Genomic DNA, 23,359 nt, shown 5'->3' with positions numbered 1-23,359 from the left:
GAACACTCCACTTGGCAAGCGGACCAGGTTTCGATGTAGTATTTAAGTATCGTCCTCAGGGATTTGAGAATTTAGTAATTCTGACTCTAATGATCCAATAAGAGACATTGATATGATTGAAAATGAATTAATGTGAAGTAAAATAGAACGATAATGTAAAATTTATAAGAATAATTTTAAGAAGCAAGGATTGGACTCAGGAGCACTTGCTAACTCTTAAATCTTCTTCAAATAAATATGATTTCAATTTCATGACTTCCACATTCATTTAGTAATTCAACAAGATCCCTCAAAGTTGAATCCTAAAGTGATTAAACTAAAACATGATTCCTCTATGTTTTGAGGTTAACACTTTGCATTAAGAATAATGACTTGAACAGGGAGAGTAAAATCAAGTCTATTCCTAGAACAAGAGATGTTTATGTGCAAGATTCAGTTCGGGTTTTCAAAAACTTTTTCCAACCGGATTCAAAAACCAAAAATCATACAACGGGTGATCAAACTGATATAAGCATTAAGAGAAGAATCAAACACAAGTGATGAGAATGAAATGCATATATATTTAAGAAGAAGAAGAGTTAGTAGTTACATCCGGACCAATCCTCAATGATTCAGCCCCTTATGGCCATTTACAAGATTAAAGGAGTGGAAGAAGAAATTACAAAGGAAGAGATGAAGAAAACGAGTTGATCCTCGTTCCCAAGTGATCCAGCCTCCAAATCTTCGTTCCCACTCCGTTCTTTCTTCCTCCTATGCTCTCAGCTCTTGTTTTTCTCTCTATTTTCGTCCTCCTTTCAGTTCTTCTATTCCCCTTTTATATTCGCTTCAAAACAGGGGAGAAATTACAACTTTCAAGCCCACCGCTGCAGTTGTAGAATCACAACTATGGTTGTGGAGAGTTCGTCAAGGTGAAGTAAGCTTCATAGCTGTAGCTGTGGTTTCATAGTCATAGCTGTGGAAGCTCCTTCTAGCTTAAGGAACCTCCAATGCTGTAGTTGTGAATTTCATAGCTATAGCTGTGACTCTCTGGTGCTTTCTCTCAATCATCAGTGTTCCATGGCTCAAGCTGTGAGCCTACAGCTTTAGCTTTAAGTAGGCATGGCAACGGGGCGGGGCGGGGGCGGGTTTTACGTTCCCCGCCCCCGCCCCCACAAATTTAAACTGGCCCCGCCCCCGCCCCCGATACCCGCCGGGGATAAAATCTGGGTCCCTATCCCCGCCCCCGGCGGGGTTTGGGTTTCCCGGCCCTGCCCCTGCCCCCGCTCCTATTTTTTTTATTTTTTTTTCTTTTAAATAAATATGAACAATTTTTTTTTTAAAAAAAGAAAAGTAAAATAATATAAATTTTTACATATAAATATTTATAATTTTGGTTTATATATATATAAAAATAATTTTTTAATTATATTATTAAGCGAGGCGGGACCGGGGGCGGGTTAGATTGTCATGCCTAGCTTTAAGTCTCTGGACCCTTAAATTTGCATTCCAGATTTCCACAGCTATAACTGTAACTTTCTGACCTTCTGATTTCTCCCCAGATTTTCACAACTATAGCTCCAGAACCACAGTTATGGTTATAGAATTTTGTCTTCCTGAATTTTCTGCAAAAAATGAGGGAAATCATCATTAATTTTCTACTACTCTTCTATCTTTTAATATAAACTTAATTCTTCCTAATTAGAGTTAAATTGTCATATAGATATTTACAATTTATCCAAAAAGAGTACCAAAAGTTTAGTGCAATTCATGAATAAAAGACACTCAACAATGTTTTAAGATAAAATATATTGTTCAAATGAAAAATTTATAAAAGATTTAAAATTTAAGTATTTGTGAAATTTATCAAAATTATAAAATTTTAATTTTTTTTAAAAAAAAGTAAGAATTTGAAAATTTTCTTTCTCCTTTTTCTCTTTTCTCTTTCAAAGTACAAAAGTGTTAATAGGTTTTAATAGTTATTTAATTATTGAATATTCCAAAATATATTTTAAACTATTAAATTTTATCTAATATTATTTTTAAATATATTAAATATTTAAAAATTAATTAATATTTAGTTTAATAAAATTAAATCTTACAATTTTAATGTGTGTATGTGCGTGTGTACTTACAATCACTTTTATCATAGTAGTAGTTAAACTATCTTATATAAATTAAAATTTTAAAATATAAAATATAAAAATAAATAAATTGATTTGTTTAAACAAAATATTTAAAGAATAATGGATATTAAAATCAAAGTAATTCAAATTCTAAGAATTTCAAATTCCTTGAATTTTAAAAATTTCTCATCTAAATACACTATTAAGGATGATATAGCTAGTTAAGTCCTTTCTCTCCTATTAGTTAGGATTTAATATTGAATTCAACTATTCTTTTTTTGTATATCTTTCTATGTGGACTTGCGAGGATAAAATATGCAATCTATAACTCCTTTGAAAATTTTCAAAGAGATATATGGTTGACTCTTACCTTTTACGAGTTCATGTCTGATTGTCTATTCACTACAAGAAAAATGTAAATTACCGATAGATAATTTTTGACGAATATAAATCTTTCAAAAAATTTATATTTTTGACGGATATATCCGTCGATAATTTTCGACAGATACAAATTCATCGAAAAATTTATATTTTCGACAGATATAACCGTCGGTAATTTTAATAGATACAAATCCGTCAAAAAATTTATATTTTTGACAGATAATTTCGATTGATACAAATCTGTCAGAAAATTTAAATTTTTGACGGATATATCCGTCAATAATTTTTTACGGATACAAATCCTTCAAAAAAATTATATTTATATTTTCGACGGATTTATCCGTCGGTAATTTTTGACAAATATAAATTTATCAAAAAATTTATATTTCTTATAGAAAAAAAATTCATAGAAAAAGTTATATTACTGCTGAAATATTTTTGACAAATTTATATTTATTGAAAATGTAAAACTTTTTTACGAAAATTGACAATCATATATTAAAAAAGATCATCAATAAAATTATATATATATATATATATATATATATATATATATATTATAGAGAGAGAGAGGAGGAGGAGGAGGAATCAAATGACTTACAAAGTAACTCTTAGTAAAGTTACTCCGCTCAATAAATCATGGTGTATATTGAATTTTATCGATCCAATTATTAAATTAAAATTATTTAATTTTACTAATAGTTAATATAGAAAAATTGATTAGCTTTGGAATAAATTATTTGCAAACAATATAGTTGAAAAATTAATTATTTTAAATTATTTAACTAGAATCTTATTGACAATTTATTATATGATCTTGATATTTTTGTATAACTATTATCTAGTTTTAAATTTGATATAAAAATATTATGATATAATTAGATAAGATTTTAAATTAGTATTTTATTAAAGATTGATAATTACAAAATAAAACAAAGATAAATACATTTTTTGAATTTTATATCTTAGATTTAAGATGAATAAAAATATATTAAGTTAATTAATAATTTATTTAAAATGTTAAAATTTAATATATAAAAATAATATTTTAAAAGAGAAGGGTTATAATAACACCGATTTAACTTTTACTAAGTATTACACCACTCAATAACTTTATATTAAAGTTGAATTTTATAAATTCAACTGTTAGATTGAAAGTCTTTTACCCTTAGATCATATATACAAAATTTTATATTAATTCAAGATGATTTGATACTTCATTCTTGTAAAACTAAATTGATGTAATATATACATTTCAAAATATACTAAAATATGAACATTTTGTTTACCTTCAAGTTGTTGTTCAATTTTAACAAAATTTGATATAAACATATAAAGTGATATGAACTTTCAATCTAACGGTTGGATTTACGAAATTTACATTTAATATAAATTTATTGAGCGGTGTAATACTTAGCAAAAGTTACACTGGTGTTATTATAATCCTTCTTATTTTAAAATATATAAATTATTATTTAAAATTTTAAATTTATAATAAATAAAGATTAATTAAATATAATATAATAATTATTATTGGTAATATAATTATTATATATATTATTATATTTTATAAAGGTCCGGATACACCGAAATGAGAGGGATTCAAAGATAGTATAAATATGAGATTGTATAGTTGATGATGACTTAAATGAATTAATTTGTACTACCTATACTAACAACATGCATCTGCCTTTATGTAGTGATTGTATATTTTAAAATATTTTAAAAAATTAATTTATGCATAATATTATTTTTAATTAAATTTAAAATTTTAAACTATCATTTTATTAATTACTAATTTAAGGTCTTATTATTTTAATGCAATACTTGTGTGTGAAAGTCTACGAATAAAGATTTTGTTGGGATGACCACTGTGATCTATCACATCGGGTTGAGAAACTCACTCCAACTCCGAAAAACTCATGGAATGATAAGGTTGAAAAATGTGAATGCTCCAATTGAATGTGCCTAATGATAATGCAATGATCTGTTCCAGAAGTTTTTCGGACTATTTTTGAAAGCCAAAACACTATAGGTTTCCTTGATACTATTAAACAGTATTTCATTGTTAATGAGAAGGCTGATGCAAGCAATTTTCTTGCCAAACTTATCTTTATGAGATAAAAAGGCAAGGAAAACATAAGGGAGTACATCATGGAAATTGCTTCAAAAATAAAAACACTAAAGTTAGAGTTGTGTGATGACTTGCTTGTGCACTTAGTTTTGATTTCCCTTCTTGTACACTTTGGGCCTTGAGAATTATTTGAGTTATAATTCTCAAAAGGATAAATGGGCCTTGAGTTGTCCTTAAACTCTTAGAATAAGAGTTGAAAGAATAATAAGGATGTTGTAGAAAGGACTTCTCAACAAAAGAAAGTCAAAACGGATGAGAAAACATCTTCCTACTTCTTCTACAAAAAACCTAGACATATGAAGAAGAATGTTCTAAGTATGCCTCATGACATGTGAAGAAAGGTTATTTTCTCTCTTTTGTTTGTTCTGAAGTTAATTTAGCTTTTGTACCAAATGATATTTGGTATGTAAATTTTGGTACTACTACTCACATTAATATATCCATGTAGGATTGCTTTTAGAGTCGATTACTGAGTGATAATGAAAGATTTATCTATGTAGGTGATGGAAACAATGTTATAGTGGAGGCTATTGGAACATTTATATTACAGTTAAAAATTGGATTTCATTTAGATTTATTTGAGACTTTTGTTGTACTGTTTTTTAGGCAAAATTTGATTTTTATTTCTAGTTTGGACAAAATTAGTTTTTCTTGTTCATTTAAAAATAATAAATTTATTCTCTATCAAAAGTCAAAGGTTGTTGGTTTTAGTTTCATGATTGATAATCTACATATGCTTCATGTTATTAGCTCTCATAATAAAATATTGCAAATAAGTTCATGAAGAACAAAACAAAAATTAAATGAGAACTCAACCACCTTATGGCATAAGCTTAAGTCATATCTCTAAATAGAGAATTCAAAGGCTTGTGTCGAATGAGATTCTTGGACCCTTAGACTTGGCAAACTTTGAGGTCTATGTTGAGTGTATTAAGGGTAAACAAACAAACTCTAGAAAATTAGGTGTCGAAAGGGCTAAGGAAGTTTTGTAATTAATTCACACTGATATCTGTGGACCATTCCCTACAGTATCTTGGAATAGACAACATTATTTCATTATGTTCATAGATGACTATTAAAGGTACAACTACCTATTTTTAATTCATCAGAAGTCTCAATTCCTAAATGTGTTCAAATATTTTAAAGTTGAAATTGAGCTTCAACTTTGAAAGAAAATTAAAGTTGTCAACACTGACTCTAGAGGTGAATATTACAACATATATGATGGATTAGGTGAACAACATCTAGGGCCTTTCACGCTTTTCCTATAGGAATGTGCCATCATTCCTTAGTATATTATGCTTGAAAAACCAAGCATGAATGGTGTTGTAGAACATAAAAATAGGACTCTAAAAGATATGGTAAAAAGTATGATTAGTCATTCTTCCTTGCCAGACTCATTGTCAGGAGAAACACTCAAGACTGTAGTTTACATCCTAAATAGTGTACCAAGTAAAGTAGTTAACGAAATTCCTTATAAGCTATAAAATGGTAAAAAGCCAATCATAAAGCATTTAGACATTTGGGGATATCTAGTTGAGGCACATCCTTATAGGCCATATGAAAGCAAGTTGAAATCAAGGATTGTTAGTTGTTATTTTGTTGGCTATCCTAAACATCCTCAAGGCTATAAATTTGACAATCCCATTTCTAGATCATTCTTTTAGACGGAGAATGTGAGAGATGTTGAGTTAAAGAAGCAAGAGAACATGAGGAATGTTGTATTTGAGGAAGAACATGTCATTGACAATGATCAAGTCCTCATGTCTATTACTATTCCAGTACCTATCCTAGTAATAGATGACAATGATGAAGTTATTCCTAATATTGTCCCAACACATGACAATAATGATATTCTTTCGCAAATACCCATAAAGCAAGCTCAACAATCTCAAGAAGTGTAATTAAGGAGATCCACTAGAGAAATGAGAAGTGTAATTTCAGATGATTACATATTGTGTTTTTCTAAGAACATGAGGATGATATTGGTTTAGTAGAGGATGATCCAATCAACTTCTGTCAAGTTATGCATAGTTTTAGCTCTCAAAAGTGGATTGATTCCATGAAGGATGAGATGAAGTCTATGCATGACAATGATGTTTGGGATCTCATTGAATTACCTGAAGGTGTGAAACCTATTGGTTGTATATGGATATTTAAAACCAAGAGGGATTTAAAAGGTAATATTGAGAGATATAAGGCTCATTTAATTGCTAAAGGCTTCACTCAAGGGGAAGGCATTGCTTACAAAGAAACATTTTCTCCAGTTTCTTCAAAGAATTCTTTCAGAATAATAATGAAACTAATAGCTCATTATGATTTAGAGCTGCATCAGATGGATGTTAAGATTGCATTTCTAAATGGTGACATTGGATAAATGATTTATATTATGTAACCAAAAAAATTTGTGTCTGGTGATTCAAAGTCTATGATATGCAGACTAAAAAAATTCATCTATGATCTTTAAAAAGCTTCTCGTCAATGGTATCACAAGTTCTATCAAATGATTATCTCATTTAGTTTTGAGGTAAATGTAATTTATGATTGTGTTTGTCATAAGTTATACGGGATTAAATATATATTATTGGTGTTATATGTCAATGATATACTACTTACTACCAACAATATAGGTTGATTGCACGAAACCAAGAGATTTCTAACAAAGAATCTTGAAATGAAAGATCTTGGTGAAACCTCTTTTGTATTAGATATTAAGATACTAAGAGATCATTCTCATGGTATCCTAACTAAGGTTATCTCAAGAGAGTTATATCAATAAAGTTTTGGATAGATTCGACATGAAATATAGTAAACCAAGAGATACCCCTATATCCAAGGGAGACAAATTTAGCCTCAAATAGTGCCTTAATAATGACCTTGAAAGAAATGAGATGCAAAAGATTCCCTGTGCTTCAAGTTGGGAAGTTTAATGTACACTCAAGTTTGTACTCGTCTCAATATAACATTTATAGTGGGACTTTTCAATAAATACTTAAGTAATCCTAAGATACAACATTGGAAGGTAGTAAAGCATGTAATGACTATTTGAATAGAACAAAAAGGTGTATGCTCACTTATCAGAAGGACAGTTTAGAGATCATTGGGTACTTAGACTCTAATTTTGCTAGATATCAAGATAGAAAATGCTCTATGTCTGGATACAATCTTTATGTTGGCTAGAAGAGTTATCTCTTGGAAGTCTGTTAAACAAACTATTATAGCTTCTTCAACCATGGTTGCAGAGTTCATTCTTATTTTGAAGTATCCAACCATGGGATATGAGTGCAAAATTTTGTTAGTAATTTATGTGTGGTTTGAAAAGCCATTGAAAATTTATTGTGCCAATAACTCAGCAATTCTTTATTCCAATAATAATAGAAATACAACCAAGTCAAAGTTCATTGATATCAAGTTTTTGGTTGTTAAGGAAAGAGTTCAGAATAAACAAATTTCCATAGAACATATAGGAACTAACTTTATGCTAGTAGATCCACATAATAAGGTAATGCCTAGAATTTTTCACAAGCACACTACTCAAATGACTATAGTTTCTCATAGTACCTTAGTTTAGTGGGAGTTCGTTCCAATGATGTTTTATGTTTTGTTCTTTTTCATACATTTTATATTGATTGGATATTCTGTAGAAATAAAGTTAATGTTTATTATTCAATTCCAAATTTGTTTTGTGTGCAATATTTATGTTGCATTTGAATTGATCTTTATAAAGAATAAAGTTTGGATCAGTTGAAAATAAATGTGACTAAGAACATATTACATATAATTTCCATGCAACTTATTTATGTTTGATCTATGTCATTGTGTACATACAGTAATGGTGATCATTGTGGTTTAGTCACATTGAGTTATGACGAAAGTTATAGTGGTTCCTAGTTGTTGTATGAGATGGACAAGATTGTTTAAGAGAAATCTAAAGGTAAATAGCATACGGTTGCATGCCTAAAAATTTTTATGATATAAATGCTTAAATGAATATGAGGCCCAAGTGAAAGATTGTTAGAAATTTTATTTCTAATATTTAATATGGGTTATATATTATTTGTAGAATTTATATTAGCTATTTACATTTAGTTAGACTCAATAAAAATGATATAATTTTAGTGAACATTTAGAGTACCAATAGGAAAAACTAATATAGGCCCAATAAGTAGAAACTGAATTTGACCTATCAGGAGTTATTGAGTATCCTAATAGGTTTAAAATCGTAAAGATGGTCATGCTCTCCAATGCATCAAATTAGAAGAACATTTCTCTTTTTCTCCATCACAAGAGAAACATCTAGTCTCATTTACAAAATTTAGTGATTTGGTTGAGAAAGATCATTGCACCAAAAAACTGTTCCGCTATAACCTTCGATCAATGTCATTGAATTCAGGTATAATTTAAACTCTAGAATCTCGGTAATCTAGCGCAATGTATATTGTTTATTATTTGGTAATTGTCAAAATTCCAACATGGTAATGAAGTTTATGTCTTCCCAGTTGAGTTTGTGCATGCCTTCACGGATGGAGTTAGTTTCATTTTTTGGTTCATGGTTTCATGCATGAAAGGAGCAGATTCAAGTGTTAAGATTGAGACAAAAGATGATGGTGTGACTTACTGGTGGACATGATGGGTTGGTGCATTCATCATGACAGGTTTCATGGTGGTTTACATAGAACTACCTATGAATATTTCTCTATTTTTAGTAAGAAAGTGAAAGAAGAAGATGCTTCTAGGTTGGTGTTCTTTAACGATTGTGAAGGGAAGAGGGAGTTTTGGAGAGGAAACCTATGATGAGTTTGGTGGAGAGTGACTTTGTCTTGTGTGTGAATCCTTGGAGGAACAATGTGTTAGTTGACGTTTTTGATGTCTATGTTGTTGACGGTGCTTATTCATAGAGGTTCAAAGACATGAGAGTCATGGTCTTTTTGTGTGTGGGAGATAATGAGAGGAAGAGTGATCTAGAACTAAAAGGCTATATAAAACCAAAGTTGTACGTAAGAATTTACCAAGTATGAGGACATAGAGGGTTTTGGTATATTTAAAAGAGAGAACTTGTCACCAGCTTGAGAGATAGGGTCAATTTTGTGTGTAAAATGGCTTGTTGAGTGTATTAGTGTGGACAAAAATGTGTAGACTATTTCTTTCTTAAGATTAATGCATATAAAATTCAAATTTAAACTTTTATTCTTTTTTATAACTTTTGCCTTTTTATATTTTTTATTTTATATATACTTTTTTCTTTTTATATGCTAATACTTGTTTTAAATATTATTATTAACTTCAATATCTTTACGAATGAAATTGAGAGTTTACATGAATAAAAGTAGGAAAAATTATTAAGTAGTCCTAAACACATAATCTTTATCTAGTCTCTATATGACATGAAACTAAGTGTCATTAATTTTTTTTCACAAATTGAAAAACTTAAATGCATATCATATAGTAAATAAATGATACCATACACATTGGGTAGTTCTAGACCAACTAATATATAATATCTTTAAAAGTACAACCACTACAATATAATTATATGAAATAGGAGAATCAGGTCCTCCTAGAAGTAAGACAAAAATAATTAATTATTCTTTTATATAAGATTCAATTCATATATTTATAATAAGGGGTGAGTATATGGATTAGTCCAACCTGTTTAAAGCCCGACCTACGAAGCCCATATTTTTAACGAGGCAGATAAACCTAATCCATAAAATAAATGGAATTTTTAAAGTCCGTATCTATCTCCATGAAACCCGCAATTAAATGGGCAAGCCCACGGGCTCAATAAAAAAATTTTAAAAAAAGAACTTCATTCCATTTTTATGCCAAAAATAAATACGGGAGAAATATATATATAAAATTATATAAAAATATAAAAATCAAATAATCTAAAAAAAAACTTATAATAGTCTTAACATGCAAAGATTTATACATTTAAACTAAAATATTAAAATATCAACATATGAAATTTGTATATTTAATCTTAAACATATTTATGCATAAAAAATATAAAACATATTAAGGTAATAAAAGTGTAATATACCTTAAATATAAAATATACTAAATTTAATATTTATTACTTATAGAAAATCTAAAACATATTAAGATAGTAAAAGTGTAATATATTTTAAATATAAAATATACTAAACTCAATATTTATTACTTATACTTATTTATTAACAAAATACTAAAATCATTCATTATTTAAAATCTATCATAAAGTTAAAAGAAAACAAAATACCTCTCTTAAACAGGTTGGCCCACGCGATTCGCAGATAAAGCCCACAAAATCCATGGGTTTTGTGGGTTGGCCCACGGGTTTGAACCTATATACTCACTCTTATTTGTGACATTTATTAATTGTTTTTAGACTAAAATCTGCCTAATTAAAGTATATTTTTTAATTTATTAAAATAAATTAATTATAAATATTTTTAAAGAGTATACATTTTAATTGGTTAGGACAAAGAATAATATTAATTAAGAAAGAAAAATAATACAGGACATGTACTCTAATTGGTTAGATAATATATGAATATTAATTAAGAAAAAAAAAGTAATAAAAGGATATTTTAAAAAATCTATAAATAAAATAAATTTATTATTATCAATTAAATTAATTACTTTTTTAATTTAATAAATAAATAATTATATATTATATATAAGAACGAAGTTAATAACTTCAAATTATCAAAATATATTCAATGTTGGACCAATTGAATTAAAAAAGAGTTCGTCTAGTGATAGACACACAGCCCATGAGGATAATAGTGAAACCCAACACTTTTTGACGCGTAGGAAAGCAATTATAACTGCCTAATAGTGTTTACTAGTAGTGTTTATTCCATTTCTTTTCTTATACTTGTTTGTGCGGGGAGTCAATAACATGGTTAGTTACTAAAATGTATCCTCTTTATAATAGGTATGGATGTTATGATGGAATTTAAGGAGAGAAAAATAGGATTATTACCTTTAATTTTAATTGTAGCTATTCTGTTAAGTGTGACACTTTCTACCACACACATAATTATACAATGAATATAACATGAAATTTTCATAATTAAAATAAAGTCTCCAAGCACATAAGGTTAAAAGGCTCACGTTCACATCTTAAACGCTTTCATAATAAAGTAAATTAAATATCAAGGTAATTTAAGTAAAGAAATAACTATATCCAAAATCAGAAATTAATATCATAAGAAATCAAAATCACCAAATAAAAGGTCCTAATCTATCCTATGGTGTCACATATCCTAATTAGAGCTTCCCACCTAAGCATCATCATGGAATTCATCAACGTTAGGCTAAAAGTCACCTGCAAGCATAAATGGAAACACATACAAGAATAAACAAGGGAGTGAGCAATGTCTTACTCGGGTTCAGGTGCAAAAACAACTGTCAGATAACACACACAAAACAATCACAAACAAGGCACACGTATAATCCATACATAAACCAGTAACACATGCACAATCACTTATCATGCAATGATGCCATGGACCTAACTCATAAATGCATGCATGTGGTGCCAGTCACGGATCTCATAATCACATATCACGTGATATGTTGTCGAAGCAACACACACCTAGAGTAGTCTAAGAGTACATGCAGACTCAACTGTGCACTCTCAACTAGAAGGATGTACTGCTAGGGTCTCGTTGGGATAGCGAAGTCACGCAAGATACGTCCCATGCACACAAACGGGTAGAACTGGGCCTTCCAAACCGTGTTATCCCCTAGCACTCCTTCAAGATGTTTCACCCGAAGGGTCTTTCCTAACGGTGTACTCCATATCGTACCCCGTCACATAGATGCATATGATGCATGTCACACATTCACATGTTCATGGACTCAACAATTCACTTGTCATATCTCATCATGTCACTTGTTCTCATATCACATTATCACACTCACAGTCACAAGGTCACATACAAGTGATTCTCATTCTCATCATGCTCATAAAAATACACCACTTGCATTAACACCATAATAAAACAATTTCGTTCCTCATAGGGTTTCCCACCGGAACCCACAAAGCATCCTAATTCATATCAAAACTTATATGTTTTTGAAATTAAACACATATTCACACTTAGTGAATATTAAGGAACACAACAGAAAACTCAAACATCAAAATAGAAAATATTCATATTTTTCTTGTTTCTCATAGGATTCTCCGTAGGAACCCATAAAACACTCTAATCCATATCAAAACATATACAAACTCAACATTAAACACACTTTCATGCCCAGTAATCATCAGAGAACATAATAGAAAACTCAAACATGAAAACAGAAAACATTCAAAAAGTGTTTGTTCCTAAAAGCATGCATGAGGTAAGGGATTGAGAGTCAATCCTACTACCCAATAGATATTTTAAGACCCAAAGTGATGTTTCTCACTCCCCCTTACTTGGATTAAGCAAAGGCGAAGTTTGAGTCGTCTCCTGATAATCTTCCCTCCTAGTTTCTCCCGAGTCTTCAGAGTACGTAGAAAAGAAACGAGAGAGTAGAGTCAGGAAAAAAAGTAACTCTCGACAACTCGTTTTTACTTAATAATACTAATAATAATAATAAACAAAAGATTAACACATTCTTCCTTCCCTTCTCATAAATAATAATAATAATAATATTAAACATGTCTTCTCCCTTTTATAAAATAATTAAAAATAATCAAATACAATTCCTCCTTTTTAATAAAAATAACATATGTTTTTATATATATAAAAAAAAAGCTCATATCAAATATTAAAACACATTAAAAAATTAAAATAAATAATACATATTATAAATATAATTTTATAAAAATCAGGGTGTTACATTAAGGGAGTTAGGTATGAGAGATTTTTTTTTATATTTAAAAATTATGATTATTGAGAATTACAAATCTTGAGAATTATAATTTATAAAAATAACTAAAATTTATTTAGTTACTTACACAAATTTCTGAGAATATTAATATAAGATTCTTGGAAATTATTTTTTTTTTATATTTGATTACAATAATATATTCTTAGGTATATAAATATTTTTTAAAAAATATTTTTTATTAAAATAATTGCATTATATATATTTATTTAGTCAAATCTTATTACAACTGACATTGAACCATTTTAAAAAGTTAAAAAAATTATAGTTAAAACTATTTAAATAAAGAATTCAACAAAAGAATTACATAAAGAAAAATGTTACCTTATAATTAAGAAGGATAAAAATATATTATTTTATTTTATTAAAAAAATAAAAAAAGTTATATTTGAATACAATAATATATTAATATAGAATTCTTGGATATTAAAATTTTTTATATTTGATTACAATAATATATTCTTGGGCATATAAATATTTTTTACAAAAATATATTTTATTAAAATAATTTCATTTGATATATTTATTTAGTAAAATCTTATTACAAGTGATATTAAAGCATTTTAAAATGTTAAAAAATTATAGTTAAAACTATTTAAATAAAGAATTCAACAAAAGAAATACATAAAGAAAAATGTTACCTTATAATTAGAAAGGATGAAAATATATTATTTCATTTTATTTAAAAAAATAAAAAAAATTCTAATAAATACCATTTGACTATAGAAATAAAATAGATTTTACTAATATTATTAAAATTAACATGTTTGACAAAAAATGAGATAAAAGAAAGAGAAAGAAAAATAGAGATATGGGAGCATTAATGTATGCGCAACACTTTTATGACGGGTAAAAATAACTTTTTATGTTGGCTTTAGATCCATCATAGATCCCAATGACATAGAAAGTATTAACTTTTTATGTCAATCATAAAAACAACTGACATAGAAGGTCTTGACTTTTTATGTTGTTTACAAAAATAACTAACACAAAAAGTCTTAATTTTTCGATTAACGAATGCTTCTCCACTATGCTCTTTCTCTTTCATTACATCTTTTCACGTTTCACCTATGCACAATTATTTCCTTCTCGTTGACATATCGTCACACTCTTTGTCTCTTATTACATTTGTTCATGTTTCACTGTCGCGTTTTTTTTTTTCTTGTTATGTTTCATCATGATGCTTTTTTTTTTCTCTTGTTGCATCTCTTTCTCTCTCGACAAATTAACAACATCAAACAACATATATATATGAAATGCACAAAAAAAATAAGAGAACGAGAACAAACCTAGGAGCGTGAGAACGAATGAACAATTGCAAAAACGAGAACAAAAAAAGGAGAAGAGTATGAGAAATAACAAAGTGTTTTGCCAAAAATTGTCTCAACAGTTATAAGTGTCGCCATAAATCACCTAAAAAATGCACAAACACTTGTTTTCAAAATCGCCTCTATCGCTTGAACGAAGAAGACAATGAAACAATGGAGCACGAATTGAGCTTGCGATCGTAGTGTAAGTAATAAGAAGACATTTTATGATGGGTGACAATTTACCCGTCATATAATGTTTCTTTGACTTACCTATCATAGAAATGTTAGAATCAAAGATTGACCAATACATTCTATAACGAGTTTTGGTTTACCTATCATAAAAAAAATTTGATGACAGGTAAGCCAACACCTGTCATAGAATGTTTTGAAATATTTATTAGTATGTCATTGTACCACTTTCTATGTCATGTGTATAACATCGGACATGAAAATGCGTCAAAAAATCTGTAACACCAAATATTTTTCTAATAATTAGTAATTATTAATTAGGAAGATAATAATAATTTTAATTTTATTTTGTGATTAATAATTTTTATTTTATCCATTTTAATAAATTTAATTATTCAGGGGAGTATTAGAAATAATGAAGATAAGATGGGGTTTAGAGAAATATGAGTTATATATTAGAAGAGAAGGAAGAAAATGGGATGTTATTATTCATTTATTTCATTTCACGTTCTTTGACGCTCAGGTACTTTGAAGAGAACACAGCTTGAGAACAAGGAGAATGGATCACCAAAGAAGAGGAAGAAGATTAGACCTATTCTCACCTGAAGTTGATCTGATGACGATCTCTTTGGTGCAATTGGTGGATCTCCTTTGCTCCTACAGGTGGGTGTTCCAAGGTGGAGGTGATACATGCATAAGAGACTATGATGCTTAAGTTAGTCCTTGATAGTGTAGATGTCTCTCATATATATAATGCACGTACCTAGGTGGATTTAGGGTTACCATTGTCTATCGGTTACACGATTATTGTGGCACGGTGCTAAGATCATATCTTTATCTTTTCAGTGGCGGTTGGTGGATGACGTGGCTTTTATAAGCTGATGTAACATTCTGATGTCTATGTTCCTTGGCCGAGCTTGGCAACTTGGTCAGGTCAAGCTCATTGGCTTAGCCAGGTTGGTACAAGACCCGTACGTTGCATCACTCCAGGTAAGAGGGGAGTGAGAACACTCATTTCTGGGGATTGAGTGTATGCATGAAGGGTAGAGAGATTTGGCCCTAGTCCCATAAGTTTTTTGTTTGATGAGATGCTATGTGCATTTGATGTGATTTATTGAGTAGATCCTAAATATGTAATCTATTTGATGATTAGATAATTTTAGAGTAATTAATTGAGTACTCTATAGAAATAGGTTAGAACCTTAAGGGAGTAATTTGATAAATTTAAGGGGTAAAAGTTGTGAATGATAAAATTGGTGAATTTCTGGATGTAAAATGAGTTTTGAGAGATTATAATTTGTATGATTGATTGTGGAAACATTTATTTCAAGATCTAGCAATTTTAATGTTGGTGATTGGGTGTTGGATTGCATGCGGCATTGGGCTTGAGTGCTCAAAGCCGAGCATGCCTTCATGTGTAAGAAGGCTTTGCCCAAACGTGCTGGTGCCAGGCATGAAAATGTCCATGTCAGGCGCAAGACGAATCTGTTGCTCTCTGTCTTGGCTTAAAGTCAGGCTTTATTTTTAAGTCGGGCTTGAATTAAGCCAGACTTGTTATTTTTAAGTCGGGCATGGGTTCCCAAGCTCGGCTTAGATTTTCAGGAGACTCCTTTATGATGTTTTGAATGATGATATGATGATGTTAACAATTGATTATGTAGTGATGAATATGTATATATGCATTTATGCCTGATGAATGATGATTTTCTATCTTGATAGATGATAATTGACGTGAATAAGTATAGATGTTTATGAATGATGGATGATATGATGACCACGATGTATTTATATAAAAACATTGACGGATGATAGTTGATGTGAATGAGTATAGATGTTTATGAATGATGGGTGATATGATGATCACAATGAAGTTATATAGAAGCATTTGCATGGTTGTGACATATATCATATTTGCATAATTTGGTGGTTCTGGTGGGAACCTATTTCTATGGTTCTGGTGTGAACCTGTTGGTGTTCTAGTGGGAACACTTATGTGTTTGTAGCCTGAGGTTAACTCAAGACTTAGGTACCACTGTATATTCTCGATGATGATGGCGGGGTACCTCATGCATTTAGATGTAGGTGCACATCGCATTACATTTCTATGTGTGTGTTGATGAATGGAATTGATGTTATCTATAATTAAAGTTGAATGTGTTATTATGATTATTATAGTTTGGAGTATGAATTGTGATTACTATAGTTTGAAGTATGAGTTGTTATTATTATAATATTTCAAATTATTAATTATTATTATATTTGTTTATCGTGAAGGGATGTGATGTCAAGGGTTGCGGCCCATTCCCTCTAGAGTGAGATTGTTCTCACTCCCTGTTTGTCGTTGGTGTGTCTTTTGTATGTTTTGTAGACAAGGATCCTCAATCTTAGGAGGAGCAGCAGGGAGAGGTCTAGGTGTGTGGGGAATTCTGATGCCAATGTGACACTGGGGATTGGAGTAATTAAGGAATTATATTACTTATTTATCATTTTATTATCATTGAATTACAATTCGTTTACTACTACTCTTTTTACTTACTTGCCAATGAACTTGATTACTTATGATTTCTGTGAGGATGTATTTGAGATTTTTACGAGTTTAAATTGGTTTCATTCTTGAAGGTAGATGTGTAACACCCCGAATTTTTCTACTAATACTACGAATAATTATTATTTCTTTTTGTACTTATGAAGATTATTTCCTTATAATTATTTTAATTAATTAAATGGGTTTGATTGAATTTTTAAAGGTTTTTAATAATAATCATTTATAAAAATTATTTTGTATAATATTATTAATTATGATATTTTGTTATAATTATTATTTGAAGGAAATCATGTTTTAAATTGTATTGATATTTTATTTTAATTTGATATATATATATATATATATATATATATATATATATATATAATATATATATATATATATATGTTATTTATTTATTTATTAATTAGCAAACTTGGATTTTCATAGTTCTGGAACGGGCTGTTCCACTTTGGGAACAGGCCGTTCCAAATCAAGCATGCGTGGATAAAATTTCAACCCAGAACGGGCCATTCCACTTTGGGAACGGGCCGTTCCGGATGTGGTTTTAAAGAACAAAGTTTTGACTCAGAACAGGCCGTTTTACCTTGAAACGGGCTGTTCCGAAAACCCCAGAACGGGCCGTTCTGGTTTTGGAACGGGCCGTTCTTGGAGAGGCTTTTGTAATCATATCAAAATCAGAAACAGAATCTTATAGGGTTCACATTTTGCCTGTTTCTTATAGGGTTCCCACAGAAACCCACAGAGCACTCTAAATCATATCAAAATCTATTTATTCTCAAAATTAATCACATACTTACACATTACATTCAACAAGGAATACAATAGAGCAATCAGATAGCAAAACAGAAAATATTCATATTTTGCCTATTCCTCATAGGGTTTCCCATAGAAACCTATAGAGATCTCAATTCATACAATTAATTGCATATAAAAAAAATAATAAGCAAACACAGATACAATTGGGAGAAACCCCCCATACATGAGCATACAAAAAATACAGCAAACACAGTATTAGGGGTCAATCCCACTACCCAACATATATTCTCACACCCAAAGCAAGATTTCTCACTCCCCCTTACCTCGATAAGCAGGAGTCGAATCTTGTTGGTCGACCCCTCTAGGTTCCCCTTCGTCTTCAGAGAGAAAGGAGGAAAAGATTAGAAAATGAAAAAATGCGTTTTAGAGAATGCAAAACGCTCTATTTATAGGCATCAGGTCGCGGCCAGAACGGCCTGTTCCGAATCTGGAACGGCCCGTTCTGAGCCCATAGAACACGTACAAAAGCCTCTCCAAGAATGGTCCGTTCCAAAACCAGAACGGCCCGTTCTGGGGTTTTCGGAACGGCCTGTTTCAAGGTAGAACGACCCGTTCTGAGTCAAAACTTTGTTCTTTAAAACCACATCCAGAACGGCTCGTTCCCAAAGTGGAACGACCCGTTCTGGGTTGAAATTTTACCCACGGATGCTTGATTTGGAACGGCCCGTTCCCAAAGTGGAACAGCCCGTTCCAGAACTATGAAAATCCAAGTTTGCTAATTAATAAATAAATAAATAACATATATATATATATCAAATTAAAATAAAATATCAATACAATTTAAAATATGATTTTCTTCAAATAATAATTATAACAAAATATCAAAATTAATAATATTATACAAAATAATTTTTATAAATGATTATTATTAAAAACCTTTAAAAATTCAATCAAACCCATTTAATTAGTCAAAATAATTATAAGGAAATAATCTTCATAAGTACAAAAATAAATAATAATTATTCGTAGTATTAATAGAAAAATTCGGGATGTTACAAGATGAGTGTCACAAAATCTTATTTTTACACTAGTGGGGAGAGGGAGAGAGAGGGGGGAGAGGGAGAGGGAGAGTGAGACAAACAACGAGCGAAAAAGAAATAAAAGGAGAGAGAAAAAGATGGAGAGGTGCTTTAGAAAGATGAAATTCAAGTATATATTTTATATTCTAAAAACGGATATTGTAATCTTTTACATAATTAAAAAAATTCTCTCCTAATTGAGAAAGGTAGATTCTGAATCCCCTTATGCGAATATTTTGTGAAAAAATAAGATAAAAATGATTCTTAAAAATAATATATTTTAAAAATATTTTTTATTTTTTAAATAGATATCAAATATGAAAAATTAATATTTCCAATCTAAAATTTCAATAAACTAAAAGTTTTTTCCTACCAAACAAACACTTCTTAATGTTAATTTTTACATAATATAATATCATAACATTTATTGTGTGCAACTTTGCATAGGTTAACAAACATTAAATACCTACTTTTGCCACATTTTTAATTAATAGATCTTGAAAAAAGTTTTTTCTCGTTGATAGAAAACTCTTCCCCTTTTTTAAGGGTTCAATCTCCATTTCTGAAGTAAAATTTCTCCTTATTGTATAACGGAAAGTTATGAAATCGTTAATATCTCTCATTCATCCATTTTACAATAAGTTTCATGGTCAAAATTTTTTGAGTCATAAATTTCAAATTTAAAAAAAAAAAAAAATGTATTAACTAGCAGAAAAGTAAAAGGAGAGGGGGAAAAGAGTAGATGTTAGAAGATATAAAGTGGTGTTAGAAATGAGTAATAGAGTTAGTATTCCCATAGTATAAAGTGGTGTTAGAAATGAGTAATAATTATAGTGTTAGTATTCCCAGAGTAGAAGTTGAGATTTACACAGAATCCTTTTTTGGAACTATAGCAAAAGCAAAGGCAAAAGATGTTAATGGCATTGCAAACTTGTGTTTTAGTATCCAACAATGGTTGGTGGAGGTGGTGATCTGTATTCAGCTCCGAAGAATGGCGGGAGGAAAATATCATCCCATGTTGGTGGTGATGGGGATTGGACTGGTGGAGGAGGTGACTGAACAGGTGGTGGTGGAGGAGGAGATTGGATTGGTGGTGGTGGGGAGAAAACTGGTGGAGGTGGAGAGTTAACTGGTGGTGGTGGTGGGGAGTTGACTGGTGGTGGAGGAGGAGATTGGACTGGTGGTGGTGGTGGTGGGGAGTTGACTGGTGGTGGAGGAGGAGATTGAACTGGTGGTGGTGGAGATTGGGTAGGTGGTGGTGGTGGGGAGTTAACTGGTGGTGGAGGAGGAGATTGAACTGGTGGTGGTGGTGGAAAATGGGTAGGTGGTGGTGGTGGAGGAGGAGGAGATTGGACTGGTGGTGGTGGGGAGTTGACTGGTGGTGGAGGAGGAGGAGATTGAACAGGTGGAGGTGGAGAGTTGAGTGGTGGTGGGGGTGGTGGAGAGTTAACAGGTGGTGGTGGGGAAAATTGGACAGGTGGAGGGGGAGAGTTAACAGGTGGGGGTGGGGGTGGAGGAGAGTTGACTGGTGGAGGTGGGGAGTTGACTGGTGGTGGTGGTGGTGGAGATTGAACAGGTGGAGGTGGAGAGTTGAGTGGTGGTGGGGGTGGTGGAGAGTTAACAGGTGGTGGTGGGGAAAATTGGACAGGTGGAGGGGGAGAGTTAACAGGTGGGGGTGGGGGTGGAGGAGAGTTAACTGGTGGAGGTGGGGAGTGGACTGGTGGTGGTGGTGGTGGTGATTGCACAGGTGGAGGTGGGGAGTGAACTGGTGGTGGTGGTGGAGAGTGGACAGGTGGAGGTGGTGAAAACACAAGGGGTGGTGGTGGTGGTGAGTGTTGAACCTTTGGTGTCTGAGGATGGGTATAGCTATGCCCATTGCCTCCACCACAGTGCTTGCTACACTCCACAGAGCGAGTCAGCTCTGGGAAGCACTTCTTGGATGACTTCTGGTTCTTCCTTCCTGATAAACAATTGCCTGAGTCATCAAAATGCACCATTGAACCCAAAGAAGCCACACAAGCCTGAGCCTCCCCACTGAAGTAGTTGTGAGAGAATGTAAAGTTCTTCAACAAAGGTAGCTGGCAAACATTGTTAGACACAAATCCAGTAAGCTTGTTGTGCGCTATGTCGATCACCACAACATTCTTCAACCCTGTCATGTTAGGAAGAGTCCCCACAAACTCATTATTGCTGATATCCAATACAGTCACTTTCTCCAACATCCCAATCTCCTTTGGCAAGCACCCTCCAAGGCCACTTCCCATGAACACAACCTCGTTCATGTTCTTCATCTCCCCAATTGACGTGGGAATGCAACCCTTGAAATTGTTGTTGGCAAAGGTCACCACGGAGGCATTGGATTTTCCTAGAGTGTCCGGGATCTTAGATGTGAAACGGTTGTTGTTCAAGAAGATTGCATCAAGATCCTTCTCAAATAGCTCCGGAGGTAGGGGTCCTTCAAAGTCGTTGAATCTGATGTCCAAGTACTTCAAGTTTGGCCACTTGAGGACCACAGAAGGAAAACCACCCACAAAGCGATTATTGCTAATGTCAAACTCGTGCATGAGTGTGAAATTCTCCAAGATGTTTGGGACAATTCCACAGAATCTGTTGGAGTTAATATGGAGAAGGGCAATATCTGTCAAATGGACCAACTCCTCTGGGAGGCGACCTGCAATGTCTGCATTGTTGAGATCAAGACCAGCAACCACATTCACTGTGGGGTCGTCAAGTGCAGGAGCACAAAACACACCATTGTAGGAGCAAACATCTTCACCAACCCAATTCCCGGTTATGTTTGAAGGGTCAGAGTAAATAGCCCGTTTGAATGCTTGAAGAGCAACATGTGCCTTTCTGAGCCTCTCATTTGCAAAACTTGTACTTGATTCTGGAGCTGGTGCTGGTGCTAATAAAGCATCATTATTCTCTGGGAGTGGTTCCGGGAAGATAAATTCTTCGGGAACATCCTGAGCACAACTATGGGTTGAAAAAACAGAAACAAAAATGGTAAATAAAAGATAACAACCCAAGGCCTTGTTTGAACAATGGTGATCCATGGATGGTCCACCTTGGATGGCCCAAGGCTGCGTTGTTATGGGAATATGAGGGAATCACCATGGCATTATATAGTGAGGTTTGATGCCGGAAAGCTCTTTAGGGTTTGTACAAAATTATACCTTCTTTGCTACTTTTAGCTCCGAATGTCATGGATTCTTTTGATTGGTTTAGGCACGCACATGCATGCATATTTTGAGAGCATGTACGTTGTATCAAACAAAGTCAACTAATAATATATTGATTGACTCGGTCCTCTTCAACAAACTAAATACTAATTTTGCCTTGGTTTCCTCACCGCATATCAAATTAGATCTGTACGAACTCCTTTTTATCTTTTATTATGACAGCCTTATGATTAAATAACAATATTGTTACAACGAGTATTAATTGATTTCATTAATAAACGGTCTCTGGCAACATTTTATTAACTAATTCTTCATAGAAAAAAAAAAGTGAAAGAAAAATGTGATGTAATGTTTTGATTTGTTGAAAAAGAAATAACACAACTAGAGCATTTGAAATAGGAACGAATAATGAATGAACACAGAGTGAAAAAAGTTAAAAGTAAAAGCTTTGTAAAAAATTTACTTAACATTTTAGTTTTTTTTTTTTTTTTACTGAGTACATTACTTGGTCTTAGAAAAATTGACTGCATTTATTATTACAATAAAGTATAATATTTCACGACTAATTTTTCCCGTATGCACTAGTGTAGTATATAGTTAAACTTAAATATAATATTATTAAATAATTACTATAAAAAAATATTATATATAGCTACATATAAAAATGTTACTAAAAATATAATATGTATAACTATATTTTTATTTAATATATAACTATATTCTTATTTAATATATAACTACATATAATTTTAATATTAATTTTAAAATAAATTTAACATATTTTGTATATTACTATAATTTATATTTATA

At 31.3% G+C, this 23,359-nt stretch overlaps 1 protein-coding gene across 1 annotated transcript; it reads right to left on the bottom strand.

Annotated features, from left to right (window-relative positions):
• Positions 1 to 20,185: 20,185 nt before the first annotated feature.
• Positions 20,186 to 22,475, bottom strand: LOC109809482 (Leucine-rich repeat (LRR) family protein). The gene has a single exon (XM_020372814.3). The coding sequence runs from the start codon at positions 22,421 to 22,423 to the stop codon at positions 20,306 to 20,308; it is 2,118 nt and encodes a 705-aa protein (XP_020228403.2). The 5' UTR covers positions 22,424 to 22,475; the 3' UTR covers positions 20,186 to 20,305.
• Positions 22,476 to 23,359: the final 884 nt, after the last annotated feature.

The sequence above is a fragment of the Cajanus cajan genome, chromosome 11, assembly GCF_000230855.2.
Source record: "Cajanus cajan strain Asha chromosome 11, NIPB_CcT2T_4, whole genome shotgun sequence".
In the NCBI taxonomy this organism is placed as follows: domain Eukaryota; kingdom Viridiplantae; phylum Streptophyta; class Magnoliopsida; order Fabales; family Fabaceae; genus Cajanus; species Cajanus cajan.
Note: the sequence above shows the minus strand (reverse complement) of the source record. Positions and strands in the feature narration are given on the sequence as shown.

Coding starts and splice junctions, on each gene's coding strand:
- LOC109809482 (XM_020372814.3), bottom strand. CDS start 22,423: ATGGATCACCATTGTTCAAACAAGGCCTTGGGTTGTTATCTTTTATTT.